The sequence below is a fragment of the Coregonus clupeaformis genome, unplaced genomic scaffold, assembly GCF_020615455.1.
Source record: "Coregonus clupeaformis isolate EN_2021a unplaced genomic scaffold, ASM2061545v1 scaf0037, whole genome shotgun sequence".
NCBI classification, from domain to species: domain Eukaryota; kingdom Metazoa; phylum Chordata; class Actinopteri; order Salmoniformes; family Salmonidae; genus Coregonus; species Coregonus clupeaformis.
The window spans coordinates 377,327-395,239 of record NW_025533492.1 but is presented as its reverse complement, the minus strand read 5'-3'; the positions used below and the strand labels follow the sequence as shown (position 1 = coordinate 395,239).

The following is a 17,913-nucleotide window of genomic DNA, read 5'->3' as shown; positions in this document are numbered from 1 at the left end:
TAGGGTGATATAGCTAACTGTTAGGTGTATCAGACTGGGTTCTGAACCCCTCTGTCTTGTCTCTCCAGGGTTAGGGTGATATAGCTAACTGTTAGGTGTATCAGACTGGGTTCTGAACCCCTCTGTCTTGTCTCTCCAGGGTTAGGGTGATATAGCTAACTGTTAGGTGTTTCAGACTGGGTTCTGAACCCCTCTGTCTTGTCTCTCCAGGGTTAGGGTGATATAGCTAACTGTTAGGTGTATCAGACTGGGTTCTGAACCCCTCTGTCTTGTCTCTCCAGGGTTAGGGTGATATAGCTAACTGTTAGGTGTATCAGACTGGGTTCTGAACCCCTCTGTCTTGTCTCTCCAGGGTTAGGGTTAGATAGCTAACTGTTAGGTGTATCAGACTGGGTTCTGAACCCCTCTGTCTTGTCTCTCCAGGGTTAGGGTGATATAGCTAACTGTTAGGTGTATCAGACTGGGTTCTGAACCCCTCTGTCTTGTCTCTCCAGGGTTAGGGTGATATAGCTAACTGTTAGGTGTATCAGACTGGGTTCTGAACCCCTCTGTCTTGTCTCTCCAGGGTTAGGGTGATATAGCTAACTGTTAGGTGTATCAGACTGGGTTCTGAACCCCTCTGTCTTCTCTCCAGGGTTAGGGTGATATAGCTAACTGTTAGGTGTATCAGGCTGGGTTCTGAACCCCTCTGTCTTCTCTCCAGGGTTAGGGTGATATAGCTAACTGTTAGGTGTATCAGACTGGGTTCTGAACCCCTCTGTCTTGTCTCTCCAGGGTTAGGGTGATATAGCTAACTGTTAGGTGTATCAGACTGGGTTCTGAACCCCTCTGTCTTGTCTCTCCAGGGTTAGGGTGATATAGCTAACTGTTAGGTGTCAGACTGGGTCCTGAACCCCTCTGTCTTGTCTCTCCAGGGTTAGGGTTAGATAGCTAACTGTTAGGTGTATCAGACTGGGTTCTGAACCCCTCTGTCTTGTCTCTCCAGGGTTAGGGTGATATAGCTAACTGTTAGGTGTATCAGACTGGGTTCTGAACCCCTCTGTCTTGTCTCTCCAGGGTTAGGGTGATATAGCTAACTGTTAGGTGTATCAGACTGGGTTCTGAACCCCTCTGTCTTCTCTCCAGGGTTAGGGTGATATAGCTAACTGTTAGGTGTATCAGACTGGGTTCTGAACCCCTCTGTCTTGTCTCTCCAGGGTTAGGGTGATATAGCTAACTGTTAGGTGTATCAGACTGGGTTCTGAACCCCTCTGTCTTGTCTCTCCAGGGTTAGGGTGATATAGCTAACTGTTAGGTGTATCAGACTGGGTTCTGAACCCCTCTGTCTTGTCTCTCCAGGGTTAGGGTGATATAGCTAACTGTTAGGTGTATCAGACTGGGTTCTGAACCCCTCTGTCTTGTCTCTCCAGGGTTAGGGTGATATAGCTAACTGTTAGGTGTATCAGACTGGGTTCTGAACCCCTCTGTCTTGTTTCTCCAGGGTTAGGGTGATATAGCTAACTGTTAGGTGTATCAGACTGGGTTCTGAACCCCTCTGTCTTGTCTCTCCAGGGTTAGGGTGATATAGCTAACTGCTAGGTGTATCAGACTGGGTTCTGAACCCCTCTGTCTTGTCTCTCCAGGGTTAGGGTGATATAGCTAACTGCTAGGTGTATCAGACTGGGTTCTGAACCCCTCTGTCTTGTCTCTCCAGGGTTAGGGTGATATAGCTAACTGTTAGGTGTATCAGGCTGGGTTCTGAACCCCTCTGTCTTGTCTCTCCAGGGTTAGGGTGATATAGCTAACTGTTAGGTGTATCAGACTGGGTTCTGAACCCCTCTGTCTTGTCTCTCCAGGGTTAGGGTGATATAGCTAACTGTTAGGTGTATCAGACTGGGTTCTGAACCCCTCTGTCTTGTCTCTCCAGGGTTAGGGGTGATATAGCTAACTGTTAGGTGTATCAGACTGGGTTCTGAACCCCTCTGTCTTGTCTCTCCAGGGTTAGGGGTGATATAGCTAACTGTTAGGTGTATCAGACTGGGTTCTGAACCCCTCTGTCTTGTCTCTCCAGGGTTAGGGTGATATAGCTAACTGTTAGGTGTATCAGACTGGGTTCTGAACCCCTCTGTCTTGTCTCTCCAGGGTTAGGGTGATATAGCTAACTGTTAGGTGTATCAGACTGGGTTCTGAACCCCTCTGTCTTGTCTCTCCAGGGTTAGGGTGATATAGCTAACTGTTAGGTGTATCAGACTGGGTTCTGAACCCCTCTGTCTTGTCTCTCCAGGGTTAGGGTGATATAGCTAACTGTTAGGTGTATCAGACTGGGTTCTGAACCCCTCTGTCTTGTCTCTCCAGGGTTAGGGTGATATAGCTAACTGTTAGGTGTATCAGACTGGGTTCTGAACCCCTCTGTCTTCTCTCCAGGGTTAGGGTGATATACAGTGGGGAAAAAAAGTATTTAGTCAGCCACCAATTGTGCAAGTTCTCCCACTTAAAAAGATGAGAGAGGCCTGTAATTTTCATCATAGGTACACGTCAACTATGACAGACAAATTGAGAAAAAAAAATCCAGAAAATCACATTGTAGGATTTTTAATGAATTTATTTGCAAATTATGGTGGAAAATAAGTATTTGGTCACCTACAAACAAGCAAGATTTCTGGCTCTCACAGACATGTAACTTCTTCTTTAAGAGGCTCCTCTGTCCTCCACTTGTTACCTGTATTAATGGCACCTGTTTGAACTTGTTATCAGTATAAAAGACACCTGTTCACAACCTCAAACAGTCACACTCCAAACTCCACTATGGCCAAGACCAAAGACCTGTCAAAGGACACCAGAAACAAAATTGTAGACCTGCACCAGGCTGGGAAGACTGAATCTGCAATAGGTAAGCAGCTTGGTTTGAAGAAATCAACTGTGGGAGCAATTATTAGGAAATGGAAGACATACAAGACCACTGATAATCTCCCTCGATCTGGGGGCTCCACGCAAGATCTCACCCCGTGGGGTCAAAATGATCACAAGAACGGTGAGCAAAAATCCCAGAACCACACGGGGGACCTAGTGAATGACCTGCAGAGAGCTGGGACCAAAGTAACAAAGCCTACCATCAGTAACACACTACGCCGCCAGGGACTCAAATCCTGCAGTGCAAGACGTGTCCCCCTGCTTAAGCCAGTACATGTCCAGGCCCGTCTGAAGTTTGCTAGAGTGCATTTGGATGATCCAGAAGAGGATTGGGAGAATGTCATATGAAACCAAAATAGAACTTTTTGGTAAAAACTCAACTCGTCGTGTTTGGAGGACAAATAATGCTGAGTTGCATCCAAAGAACACCATATCTACTGTGAAGCATGGGGGTGGAAACATCATGCTTTGGGGCTGTTTTTCTGCAAAGGGACCAGGACGACTGATCCGTGTAAAGGAAAGAATGAATGGGGCCATGTATCGTGAGATTTTGAGTGAAAACCTCCTTCCGTCAGCAAGGGCATTGAAGATGAAACGTGGCTGGGTCTTTCAGCATGACAATGATCCCAAACACACCGCCCGGGCAACGAAGGAGTGGCTTCGACTGAAGCATTTCAAGGTCCTGGAGTGGCCTAGCCAGTCTCCAGATCTCAACCCCATAGAAAATCTTTGGAGGGAGTTGAAAGTCTGTGTTGCCCAGCGACAGCCCCAAAACATCACTGCTCTAGAGGAGATCTGCATGGAGGAATGGGCCAAAATACCAGCAACAGTGTGTGACAACCTTGTGAAGACTTACAGAAAACGTTTGACCTGTGTCATTGCCAACAAAAGGTATATAACAAAGTATTGAGAAACTTTTGTTATTGACCAAATACTTATTTTCCACCATAATTTGCAAATAAATTCATAAAAAATCCTACAATGTGATTTTCTGGATTTTTGTTCCTCATTTTGTTTGTCCTAGTTGACTTGTTCCTATGATGAAAATTACAGGCCTCTCTCATCTTTTTAAGTGGGAGAACTTGCACAATTGGTGGCTGACTAAATACTTTTTTTCCCCACTGTAGCTAACTGTTAGGTGTATCAGACTGGGTTCTGAACCCCTCTGTCTTCTCTCCAGGGTTAGGGTTAGATAGCTAACTGTTAGGTGTATCAGACTGGGTTCTGAACCCCTCTGTCTTGTCTCTCCAGGGTTAGGGTGATATAGCTAACTGTTAGGTGTATCAGACTGGGTTCTGAACCCCTCTGTCTTGTCTCTCCAGGGTTAGGGTGATATAGCTAACTGTTAGGTGTATCAGACTGAGTTCTGAACCCCTCTGTCTTGTCTCTCCAGGGTTAGGGTTAGATAGCTAACTGTTAGGTGTATCAGACTGGGTTCTAAACCCCTCTGTCTTGTCTCTCCAGGGTATGGGCATTATAGAAACACTGGACCCCATGTCCTTCACCAACTACTTGAAGAAATACCACAACACCATCTGTGGACGTCATCCTATTGGAGTGCTGCTAAACGTGAGTCATAAGAACAACCAATCATATTATAATCTGACATCTTCAATACACCTTTAGTTACACAGATCTTCTTGTACACAGGGCTGTGTCATGTGACGTGTATCTGACTGTTCCTGTGTCATGTGACGTGTATCTGACTGTTCCTGTGTCATGTGACGTGTATCTGACTGTTCCTGTGTCATGTGACGTGTATCTGACTGTTCCTGTGCCATGTGACGTGTATCTGACTGTTCCTGTGTCATGTGACTTGTATCTGACTGTTCCTGTGTCATGTGACGTGTATCTGACTGTTCCTGTGCCATGTGACGTGTATCTGACTGTTCCTGTGTCATGTGACGTGTATCTGACTGTTCCTGTGTCATGTGACGTGTATCTGACTGTTCCTGTGTCATGTGACGTGTATCTGACTGTTCCTGTGTCATGTGACGTGTATCTGACTGTTCCTGTGACGTGTATCTGACTGTTCCTGTGTCATGTGACGTGTATCTGACTTTTCCTGTGTCATGTGACGTGTATCTGACTGTTCCTGTGTCGTGTGACGTGTATCTGACTGTTCCTGTGTCATGTGACGTGTATCTGACTGTTCCTGTGTCATGTGACGTGTATCTGACGGTTCCTGTGTCATGTGACGTGTATCTGACTGTTCCTGTGTCATGTGACGTGTATCTGACTTTTCCTGTGTCATGTGACGTGTATCTGACTGTTCCTGTGCCATGTGACGTGTATCTGACTGTTCCTGTGTCGTGTGACGTGTATCTGACTGTTCCTGTGTCGTGTGACGTGTATCTGACTGTTCCTGTGTCATGTGACGTGTATCTGACTGTTCCTGTGTCGTGTGACGTGTATCTGACTGTTCCTGTGTCGTGTGACGTGTATCTGACTGTTCCTGTGTCGTGTGACGTGTATCTGACTGTTCCTGTGTCATGTGACGTGTATCTGACTGTTCCTGTGTCGTGTGACGTGTATCTGACTGTTCCTGTGTCATGTGACGTGTATCTGACTGTTCCTGTGCCATGTGACGTGTATCTGACTGTTCCTGTGTTGTGTGACGTGTATCTGACTGTTCCTGTGTCGTGTGACGTGTATCTGACTGTTCCTGTGCCATGTGACGTGTATCTGACTGTTCCTGTGACGTGTATCTGACTGTTCCTGTGTCGTGTGACGTGTATCTGACTGTTCCTGTGACGTGTATCTGACTGTTCCTGTGCCATGTGACGTGTATCTGACTGTTCCTGTGACGTGTATCTGACTGTTCCTGTGTCGTGTGACGTGTATCTGACTGTTCCTGTGTCGTGTGACGTGTATCTGACTGTTCCTGTGCCATGTGACGTGTATCTGACTGTTCCTGTGTCGTGTGACGTGTATCTGACTGTTCCTGTGACGTGTATCTGACTGTTCCTGTGTCATGTGACGTGTATCTGACTGTTCCTGTGTCATGTGACGTGTATCTGACTGTTCCTGTGTCATGTGACGTGTATCTGACTGTTCCTGTGTCGTGTGACGTGTATCTGACTGTTCCTGTGACGTGTATCTGACTGTTCCTGTGCCATGTGACGTGTATCTGACTGTTCCTGTGTCGTGTGACGTGTATCTGACTGTTCCTGTGTCATGTGACGTGTATCTGACTGTTCCTGTGTCATGTGACGTGTATCTGACTGTTCCTGTGACGTGTATCTGACTGTTCCTGTGTCATGTGACGTGTATCTGACTGTTCCTGTGTCGTGTGACGTGTATCTGACTGTTCCTGTGTCATGTGACGTGTATCTGACTGTTCCTGTGTCGTGTATCTGACTGTTCCTGTGTCATGTGACGTGTATCTGACTGTTCCTGTGTCATGTGACGTGTATCTGACTGTTCCTGTGTCGTGTGACGTGTATCTGACTGTTCCTGTGTCATGTGACGTGTATCTGACTGTTCCTGTTACGTGTATCTGACTGTTCCTGTGTCATGTGACGTGTATCTGACTGTTCCTGTGTCATGTGACGTGTATCTGACTGTTCCTGTTACGTGTATCTGACTGTTCCTGTGACGTGTATCTGACTGTTCCTGTGTCATGTGACGTGTATCTGACTGTTCCTGTGCCATGTGACGTGTATCTGACTGTTCCTGTGTCGTGTGACGTGTATCTGACTGTTCCTGTGTCATGTGACGTGTATCTGACTGTTCCTGTGCCATGTGACGTGTATCTGACTGTTCCTGTGTCGTGTGACGTGTATCTGACTGTTCCTGTGTCATGTGACGTGTATCTGACTGTTCCTGTGTCGTGTGACGTGTATCTGACTGTTCCTGTGTCATGTGACGTGTATCTGACTGTTCCTGTGTCATGTGACGTGTATCTGACTGTTCCTGTGCCATGTGACGTGTATCTGACTGTTCCTGTGTCATGTGACGTGTATCTGACTGTTCCTGTGTCATGTGACGTGTATCTGACTGTTCCTGTTACGTGTATCTGACTGTTCCTGTGACGTGTATCTGACTGTTCCTGTGTCATGTGACGTGTATCTGACTGTTCCTGTGCCATGTGACGTGTATCTGACTGTTCCTGTGTCATGTGACGTGTATCTGACTGTTCCTGTGCCATGTGACGTGTATCTGACTGTTCCTGTGTCATGTGACGTGTATCTGACTGTTCCTGTGTCATGTGACGTGTATCTGACTGTTCCTGTGTCATGTGACGTGTATCTGACTGTTCCTGTGTCATGTGACGTGTATCTGACTGTTCCTGTGTCATGTGACGTGTATCTGACTGTTCCTGTGCCATGTGACGTGTATCTGACTGTTCCTGTGTCATGTGACGTGTATCTGACTGTTCCTGTGTCATGTGACGTGTATCTGACTGTTCCTGTTACGTGTATCTGACTGTTCCTGTGACGTGTATCTGACTGTTCCTGTGTCATGTGACGTGTATCTGACTGTTCCTGTGCCATGTGACGTGTATCTGACTGTTCCTGTGTCGTGTGACGTGTATCTGACTGTTCCTGTGACGTGTATCTGACTGTTCCTGTGTCATGTGACGTGTATCTGACTGTTCCTGTGTCATGTGACGTGTATCTGACTGTTCCTGTGTCATGTGACGTGTATCTGACTGTTCCTGTGCCATTTGACGTGTATCTGACTGTTCCTGTGCCATGTGACGTGTATCTGACTGTTCCTGTGTCGTGTGACATGTATCTGACTGTTCCTGTGTCGTGTGACGTGTATCTGACTGTTCCTGTGTCGTGTGACGTGTATCTGACTGTTCCTGTGCCATGTGACGTGTATCTGACTGTTCCTGTGCCATGTGACGTGTATCTGACTGTTCCTGTGACGTGTATCTGACTGTTCCTGTGTCGTGTGACGTGTATCTGACTGTTCCTGTGTCGTGTGACGTGTATCTGACTGTTCCTGTGCCATGTGACGTGTATCTGACTGTTCCTGTGCCATGTGACGTGTATCTGACTGTTCCTGTGTCGTGTGACGTGTATCTGACTGTTCCTGTGCCATGTGACGTGTATCTGACTGTTCCTGTGCCATGTGACGTGTATCTGACTGTTCCTGTGACGTGTATCTGACTGTTCCTGTGCCATGTGACGTGTATCTGACTGTTCCTGTGACGTGTATCTGACTGTTCCTGTGCCATGTGACGTGTATCTGACTGTTCCTGTGACGTGTATCTGACTGTTCCTGTGTCGTTTGACGTGTATCTGACTGTTCCTGTGTCGTGTGACGTGTATCTGACTGTTCCTGTGCCATGTGACGTATCTGACTGTTCCTGTGACGTGTATCTGACTGTTCCTGTGTCATGTGACGTATATCTGACTGTTCCTGTGTCGTGTGACGTATCTGACTGTTCCTGTGACGTGTATCTGACTGTTCCTGTGTCATGTGACGTGTATCTGACTGTTCCTGTGTCGTGTGACGTGTATCTGACTGTTCCTGTGTCGTGTGACGTGTATCTGACTGTTCCTGTGTCATGTGACGTGTATCTGACTGTTCCTGTGCCATGTGACGTGTATCTGACTGTTCATGTGACGTGTTTCTGACTGTTCCTGTGTCATGTGACGTGTATCTGACTGTTCCTGTGCCATGTGACGTGTATCTGACTGTTCCTGTGTCATGTGACGTGTATCTGACTGTTCCTGTGTCATGTGACATGTATCTGACTGTTCATGTGACGTGTATCTGACTGTTCCTGTGTCATGTGACGTGTATCTGACTGTTCCTGTGCCATGTGACGTGTATCTGACTGTTCCTGTGTCATGTGACGTGTATCTGACTGTTCCTGTGCCATGTGACGTGTATCTGACTGTTCCTGTGCCATGTGACGTGTATCTGACTGTTCCTGTGCCATGTGACGTGTATCTGACTGTTCCTGTGTCATGTGACGTGTATCTGACTGTTCCTGTGTCATGTGACGTGTATCTGACTGTTCCTGTTACGTGTATCTGACTGTTCCTGTGACGTGTATCTGACTGTTCCTGTGTCATGTGACGTGTATCTGACTGTTCCTGTGCCATGTGACGTGTATCTGACTGTTCCTGTGTCGTGTGACGTGTATCTGACTGTTCCTGTGACGTGTATCTGACTGTTCCTGTGCCATGTGACGTGTATCTGACTGTTCCTGTGTCATGTGACGTGTATCTGACTGTTCCTGTGTCGTGTGACGTGTGTCTGACTGTTCCTGTGTCATGTGACGTGTATCTGATTGTTCCTGTGCCATGTGACGTGTATCTGACTGTTCCTGTGCCATGTGACGTGTATCTGACTGTTCCTGTGACGTGTATCTGACTGTTCCTGTGACGTGTATCTGACTGTTCCTGTGTCGTGTGACGTGTATCTGACTGTTCCTGTGTCGTGTGACGTGTATCTGACTGTTCCTGTGCCATGTGACGTGTATCTGACTGTTCCTGTGCCATGTGACATGTATCTGACTGTTCCTGTGCCATGTGACGTGTATCTGACTGTTCCTGTGTCGTGTGACGTGTATCTGACTGTTCCTGTGTCGTGTGACGTGTATCTGACTGTTCCTGTGTCGTGTGACGTGTATCTGACTGTTCCTGTGACGTGTATCTGACTGTTCCTGTGTCATGTGACGTGTATCTGACTGTTCCTGTGTCATGTGACGTGTATCTGACTGTTCCTGTGTCATGTGACGTGTATCTGACTGTTCCTGTGTCATGTGACGTGTATCTGACTGTTCCTGTGTCGTGTGACGTGTATCTGACTGTTCCTGTGTCGTGTGACGTGTATCTGACTGTTCCTGTGTCGTGTGACGTGTATCTGACTGTTCCTGTGTCGTGTGACGTGTATCTGACTGTTCCTGTGTCATGTGACGTGTATCTGACTGTTCCTGTGTCATGTGACGTATATCTGACTGTTCCTGTGCCATGTGACGTATATCTGACTGTTCCTGTGTCGTGTGACGTATCTGACTGTTCCTGTGACGTGTATCTGACTGTTCCTGTGTCGTGTGACGTGTATCTGACTGTTCCTGTGTCGTGTGACGTGTGTCTGACTGTTCCTGTGTCATGTGACGTGTATCTGATTGTTCCTGTGCCATGTGACGTGTATCTGACTGTTCCTGTGCCATGTGACGTGTATCTGACTGTTCCTGTGACGTGTATCTGACTGTTCCTGTGTCGTGTGACGTGTATCTGACTGTTCCTGTGTCGTGTGACGTGTATCTGACTGTTCCTGTGTCGTGTGACGTGTATCTGACTGTTCCTGTGCCATGTGACGTGTATCTGACTGTTCCTGTGCCATGTGACATGTATCTGACTGTTCCTGTGCCATGTGACGTGTATCTGACTGTTCCTGTGTCGTGTGACATGTATCTGACTGTTCCTGTGTCGTGTGACGTGTATCTGACTGTTCCTGTGTCGTGTGACGTGTATCTGACTGTTCCTGTGACGTGTATCTGACTGTTCCTGTGTCATGTGACGTGTATCTGACTGTTCCTGTGTCGTGTGACATGTATCTGACTGTTCCTGTGTCGTGTGACGTGTATCTGACTGTTCCTGTGTCGTGTGACGTGTATCTGACTGTTCCTGTGCCATGTGACGTGTATCTGACTGTTCCTGTGCCATGTGACGTGTATCTGACTGTTCCTGTGTCGTGTGACGTGTATCTGACTGTTCCTGTGTCATGTGACGTGTATCTGACTGTTCCTGTGCCATGTGACGTATCTGACTGTTCCTGTGACGTGTATCTGACTGTTCCTGTGTCATGTGACGTATATCTGACTGTTCCTGTGTCGTATCTGACTGTTCCTGTGACGTGTATCTGACTGTTCCTGTGTCATGTGACGTATATCTGACTGTTCCTGTGTCATGTGACGTATATCTGACTGTTCCTGTGCCATGTGATGTATATCTGACTGTTCCTGTGTCGTGTGACGTATCTGACTGTTCCTGTGACGTGTATCTGACTGTTCCTGTGTCATGTGACGTATATCTGACTGTTCCTGTGTCATGTGACGTATCTGACTGTTCCTGTGACGTGTATCTGACTGTTCCTGTGCCATGTGACGTATCTGACTGTTCCTGTGACGTGTATCTGACTGTTCCTGTGTCATGTGACGTGTATCTGACTGTTCCTGTGTCGTGTGACGTGTATCTGACTGTTCCTGTGCCATGTGACGTGTATCTGACTGTTCCTGTGTCGTGTGACGTGTATCTGACTGTTCCTGTGTCATGTGACGTGTATCTGACTGTTCCTGTGCCATGTGACGTGTATCTGACTGTTCCCGTGTCGTGTGACGTGTATCTGACTGTTCCTGTGTCGTGTGACGTGTATCTGACTGTTCCTGTGCCGTGTGACGTGTATCTGACTGTTCCTGTGTCGTGTGACGTGTATCTGACTGTTCCTGTGTCGTGTGACGTGTATCTTACTGTTCCTGTGTCATGTGACGTGTATCTGACTGTTCCTGTGTCATGTGACGTGTATCTGACTGTTCCTGTGTCGTGTGACGTGTATCTGACTGTTCCTGTGCCATGTGACGTGTATCTGACTGTTCCTGTGCCATGTGACGTGTATCTGACTGTTCCTGTGACGTGTATCTGACTGTTCCTGTGTCGTGTGACGTGTATCTGACTGTTCCTGTGTCGTGTGACGTGTATCTGACTGTTCCTGTGTCGTGTATCTGACTGTTCCTGTGTCATGTGACGTGTATCTGACTGTTCCTGTGTCGTGTGACGTGTATCTGACTGTTCCTGTGACGTGTATCTGACTGTTCCTGTGTCATTTGACGTGTATCTGACTGTTCCTGTGTCGTGTATCTGACTGTTCCTGTGTCATGTGACGTGTATCTGACTGTTCCTGTGTCGTGTGACGTGTATCTGACTGTTCCTGTGACGTGTATCTGACTGTTCCTGTGCCATGTGACGTGTATCTGACTGTTCCTGTGTCGTGTGACGTGTATCTGACTGTTCCTGTGACGTGTATCTGACTGTTCCTGTGCCATGTGACGTGTATCTGACTGTTCCTGTGTCGTGTGACGTGTATCTGACTGTTCCTGTGTCATGTGACGTGTATATGACTGTTCATGTGTCATGTGACGTGTATCTGACTGTTCCTGTGACGTGTATCTGACTGTTCCTGTGTCATGTGACGTGTATCTGACTGTTCCTGTGTCGTGTGACGTGTATCTGACTGTTCCTGTGACGTGTATCTGACTGTTCCTGTGCCATGTGACGTGTATCTGACTGTTCCTGTGTCGTGTGACGTGTATCTGACTGTTCCTGTGTCATGTGACGTGTATCTGACTGTTCCTGTGTCGTGTGACGTGTATCTGACTGTTCCTGTGCCATGTGACGTGTATCTGACTGTTCCTGTGTCATGTGACGTGTATCTGACTGTTCCTGTGTCTTGTGACGTGTATCTGACTGTTCCTGTGTCATGTGACGTGTATCTGACTGTTCCTGTGTCGTGTGACGTGTATCTGACTGTTCCTGTGACGTGTATCTGACTGTTCCTGTGTCATGTGACGTGTATCTGACTGTTCCTGTGTCGTGTGACGTGTATCTGACTGTTCCTGTGCATGTGACGTGTATCTGACTGTTCCTGTGACTGACGTGTATCTGACTGTTCCTGTGCCATGTGACGTGTATCTGACTGTTCCTGTGCCATGTGACGTGTATCTGACTGTTCCTGTGTCATGTGACGTGTATCTGACTGTTCCTGTGTCATGTGACGTGTATCTGACTGTTCCTGTGTCATGTGACGTGTATCTGACTGTTCCTGTGCCATGTGACGTGTATCTGACTGTTCCTGTGTCATGTGACGTGTATCTGACTGTTCCTGTGTGTGATTGGTTGTGTTTTCCAGGCTGTGTCTGAGCTGAGGAAGAGTGGAACAGAGATGAACTTCTCCTTCCTAAACTATGCCCAGTCGTCCCAGTGCAGGAACTGGCAGGACAGCTCTGTTAGCTACGCAGCCGGGGCCCTCATTGTACATTGATGTGGTCCACCTCGGGCGTGTCCCAAATGGCTCCCTCTTCCCTATATAGTACTTTTGACCAGGGCCGATAGTAGCCTTTTCCGAGCCAGAAAAGCTCCTGCCCCCATGGGCCAACGACCTGTTAGTGTAGAGTGAGACAGCTTGATGTACAAGACACTGGACAAGACCCTAGTCTTATCGCAGGGTCTATATGGCTCTGGTCTAAAGTATTGCACTATATAGGGAATAGGGTGCTATTCTCTGGTCTAAAGTAGTGCACTATATAGGGAATAGGGTGCTATTCTCTGGTCTAAAGTAGTGCACTATATAGGGAATAGGGTGCTATTCTCTGGTCTAAAGTAGTGCACTATATAGGGAATAGGGTGCTATTCTCTGGTCTAAAGTAGTGCACTATATAGGGAATAGGGTGCTATTCTCTGGTCTAAAGTAGTGCACTATATAGGGAATAGGGTACCATTTCGGATGCACACCTTCCCAGGGGCCACTGTAGCTCCGAACCCCTGACCCTCTATTGCCATAACGATGACCTGGATACACCCTATCTCCGCCAGCCAATGAGAAGAGATATTATATCCAACAACGCTTTAGAAATGAGTCTCCTACCCTCCTCCTTTATCCACAGTTCCCCCTCTCTCCCCACCTCCTCAGTTGTAAGGTTTTTTGGTTGAAGTGCAGTTGCAGTTTTTGAGATTGTTGGGTTGGAAGGGAAGGGGTGTTTGGTTATTTTGGCCTGGGTGGAGTGGGAGTATTTGGGGTTCTTTTAGGGACTCGACTTGTTCCTTATGAGCCTGTTGTTTTTCTGAACAAGACATTTAAAATGAATATTAAACTTTGAAATAATGTATAATCATTAATTAATCTTTACATTTGCACTCTTTGCAGACCTGTGCTCGTGTAATCTGACTTACTGAAAGGTATAATAAAAGAATGGAATAAATATTTTACTTAAATGATACCTGATGATGAGAATGAAATGAAATGAGTTTTGACTGACCGCTTTACAAGCTATGATAATGTCCTAGAAGTAATTCCATGTCCCAAATGGCACCCTATTCCCTATATAGTGCACTATTCTTGACCCGAGCCCATGGGGTGTAATTTGGGACACTGAGAATAGCATCCTAGGTAGCTACTAGCTAGCTACCACCGTTGTTAACTTAATAAAGCCTACTGTTGTAGTTGCTAACATAGGGCTGCACACAACGGTAGCTTCCCAAATGGCACCCTGTTCCCTGTATAGTGCACTAACCTATTAGCCTCGTTCAACAATCCTGATCTCTCAAGCTTACATTCTGTTTCGCTACATGGATTGATGAAGTGGAAGAGGCGGATCAGGCCACTACTGGCCAGACGCAGCACACTATAAAGGGACTAGGCTGGCATTTGGGATGCACACAACCAGTTCACTAACTTTAACCCTCTGCTGTCAAATACCAAAAAATGTATTATTATTACTACTACTATTAGTCTTAAAATATTAGCTTTCTCTGATTTTATATATTTCTGTTAACTTTTTATTGATCCTTATTTTGATGGTATCATAGATATGTATTTACTAGCAGTCTGGTTGTACATCTGAACCTGGTCCCAGATCTGTTGGTGCTATCAAGTCAACTCTTTGTCAAACAGTAGCATGAAGGCACAGACTGACTGTTACCCAGGCTACCACAGTAACATTCTCCATGTAACAGCCCTGTGGTTCTGTTGGTAGACTGACTGTTACCCAGGCTACCACAGTAACATTCTCCATGTAACAGTCCTGTGGTTCTGTTGGTAGACTGACTGTTACCCAGGCTACCACAGTAACATTCTCCATGTAACAGCCCTGTGGTTCTGTTGGTAGACTGACTGTTACCCAGGCTACCACAGTAACATTCTCCATGTAACAGTCCTGTGGTTCTGTTGGTAGACTGACTGTTACCCAGGCTACCACAGTAACATTCTCCATGTAACAGTCCTGTGGTTCTGTTGGTAGACTGACTGTTACCCAGGCTACCACAGTAACATTCTCCATGTAACAGCCCTGTGGTTCTGTTGGTAGACTGACTGTTACCCAGGCTACCACAGTAACATTCTCCATGTAACAGCCCTGTGGTTCTGTTGGTAGACTGACTGTTACCCAGGCTACCACAGTAACATTCTCCATGTAACAGCCCTGTGGTTCTGTTGGTAGACTGACTGTTACCCAGGCTACCACAGTAACATTCTCCATGTAACAGTCCTGTGGTTCTGTTGGTAGACTGACTGTTACCCAGGCTACCACAGTAACATTCTCCATGTAACAGTCCTGTGGTTCTGTTGGTAGACTGACTGTTACCCAGGCTACCACAGTAACATTCTCCATGTAACAGTCCTGTGGTTCTGTTGGTAGACTGACTGTTACCCAGGCTACCACAGTAACATTCTCCATGTAACAGTCCTGTGGTTCTGTTGGTAGACTGACTGTTACCCAGGCTACCACAGTAACATTCTCCATGTAACAGCCCTGTGGTTCTGTTGGTAGACTGACTGTTACCCAGGCTACCACAGTAACATTCTCCATGTAACAGTCCTGTGGTTCTGTTGGTAGACTGACTGTTACCCAGGCTACCACAGTAACATTCTCCATGTAACAGCCATGTGGTTCTGTTGGTAGACTGACTGTTACCCAGGCTACCACAGTAACATTCTCCATGTAACAGTCCTGTGGTTCTGTTGGTAGACTGACTGTTACCCAGGCTACCACAGTAACATTCTCCATGTAACAGCCCTGTGGTTCTGTTGGTAGACTGACTGTTACCCAGGCTACCACAGTAACATTCTCCATGTAACAGTCCTGTGGTTCTGTTGGTAGACTGACTGTTACCCAGGCTACCACAGTAACATTCTCCATGTAACAGTCCTGTGGTTCTGTTGGTAGACTGACTGTTACCCAGGCTACCACAGTAACATTCTCCATGTAACAGTCCTGTGGTTCTGTTGGTAGACTGACTGTTACCCAGGCTACCACAGTAACATTCTCCATGTAACAGTCCTGTGGTTCTGTTGGTAGACTGACTGTTACCCAGGCTACCACAGTAACATTCTCCATGTAACAGTCCTGTGGTTCTGTTGGTAGACTGACTGTTACCCAGGCTACCACAGTAACATTCTCCATGTAACAGCCCTGTGGTTCTGTTGGTAGACTGACTGTTACCCAGGCTACCACAGTAACATTCTCCATGTAACAGCCCTGTGGTTCTGTTGGTAGACTGACTGTTACCCAGGCTACCACAGTAACATTCTCCATGTAACAGCCCTGTGGTTCTGTTGGTAGACTGACTGTTACCCAGGCTACCACAGTAACATTCTCCATGTAACAGCCCTGTGGTTCTGTTGGTAGACTGACTGTTACCCAGGCTACCACAGTAACATTCTCCATGTAACAGCCCTGTGGTTCTGTTGGTAGACTGACTGTTACCCAGGCTACCACAGTAACATTCTCCATGTAACAGTCCCTGTGGTTCTGTTGGTAGACTGACTGTTACCCAGGCTACCACAGTAACATTCTCCATGTAACAGCCCTGTGGTTCTGTTGGTAGACTGACTGTTACCCAGGCTACCACAGTAACATTCTCCATGTAACAGTCCTGTGGTTCTGTTGGTAGACTGAATGTTACCCAGGCTACCACCGTAACATTATCCATGTAACAGTCCTGTGGTTCTGTTGGTAGACTGACTGTTACCCAGGCTACCACAGTAACATTCTCCATGTAACAGTCCTGTGGTTCTGTTGGTAGACTGACTGTTACCCAGGCTACCACAGTAACATTCTCCATGTAACAGTCCTGTGGTTCTGTTGGTAGACTGACTGTTACCCAGGCTACCGCAGTAACATTCTCCATGTAACAGTCCTGTGGTTCTGTTGGTAGACTGACTGTTACCCAGGCTACCGCAGTAACATTCTCCATGTAACAGCCCTGTGGTTCTGTTGGTAGACTGACTGTTACCCAGGCTACCACAGTAACATTCTCCATGTAACAGCCCTGTGGTTCTGTTGGTAGACTGACTGTTACCCAGGCTACCACAGTAACATTCTCCATGTAACAGTCCCTGTGGTTCTGTTGGTAGACTGACTGTTACCCAGGCTACCACAGTAACATTCTCCATGTAACAGTCCTGTGGTTCTGTTGGTAGACTGACTGTTACCCAGGCTACCACAGTAACATTCTCCATGTAACAGTCCTGTGGCTCTGTTGGTAGACTGACTGTTACCCAGGCTACCACAGTAACATTCTCCATGTAACAGTCCTGTGGTTCTGTTGGTAGACTGACTGTTACCCAGGCTACCACAGTAACATTCTCCATGTAACAGCCCTGTGGTTCTGTTGGTAGACTGACTGTTACCCAGGCTACCACAGTAACATTCTCCATGTAACAGTCCTGTGGTTCTGTTGGTAGACTGACTGTTACCCAGGCTACCACAGTAACATTCTCCATGTAACAGCCCTGTGGTACTGTTGGTAGACTGACTGTTACCCAGGCTACCACAGTAACATTCTCCATGTAACAGTCCTGTGGTTCTGTTGGTAGACTGACTGTTACCCAGGCTACCACAGTAACATTCTCCATGTAACAGCCCTGTGGTTCTGTTGGTAGACTGACTGTTACCCAGGCTACCACAGTAACATTCTCCATGTAACGGCCCTGCGGTTCTGTTGGTAGGAACCCAGGACGCTGATTTCATTGCAGTATAGTACCAATGCAACATGCTGGGTTAGAGCACAACGCCACGAGAGTGAACACCAACCAACAACTGGCATCATTTTCCCCCTCTGTTACACTTGCTGTGCGGTTAAAGTTAAATTGGTTTAGTTGAAAGTGAACAAGGAAAGCATGAGACACTGCTACTGTGCCTTGGATCACTGGTGAACGTGAACATTATATTAGACGTTCAGTATGTTTGCTTTTTGTGTCATTTAGACTGTTTACCTCAACATATGGTTCTAATCATGTTCTACTCATGTAGGTCTGCTCTCACCTAGTGCCCAAAAATATAAT

At 46.9% G+C, this 17,913-nt stretch overlaps 1 protein-coding gene across 1 annotated transcript in view; it reads left to right on the top strand.

The window, feature by feature from the left end:
• The window catches only part of LOC121555769 (protein MEMO1), a 60,835-nt gene extending 47,674 nt beyond the window's left edge, over positions 1–13,161 (top strand). The window contains exons 8-9 of the mRNA XM_045212654.1: positions 4,354–4,458; positions 12,763–13,161. Coding sequence (XP_045068589.1) covers positions 4,354–4,458; positions 12,763–12,894 — 237 coding nt within the window. The 3' untranslated portion in view covers positions 12,895–13,161. The remainder of the gene's footprint in view (positions 1–4,353; positions 4,459–12,762) is intronic.
• Positions 13,162–17,913: the final 4,752 nt, after the last annotated feature.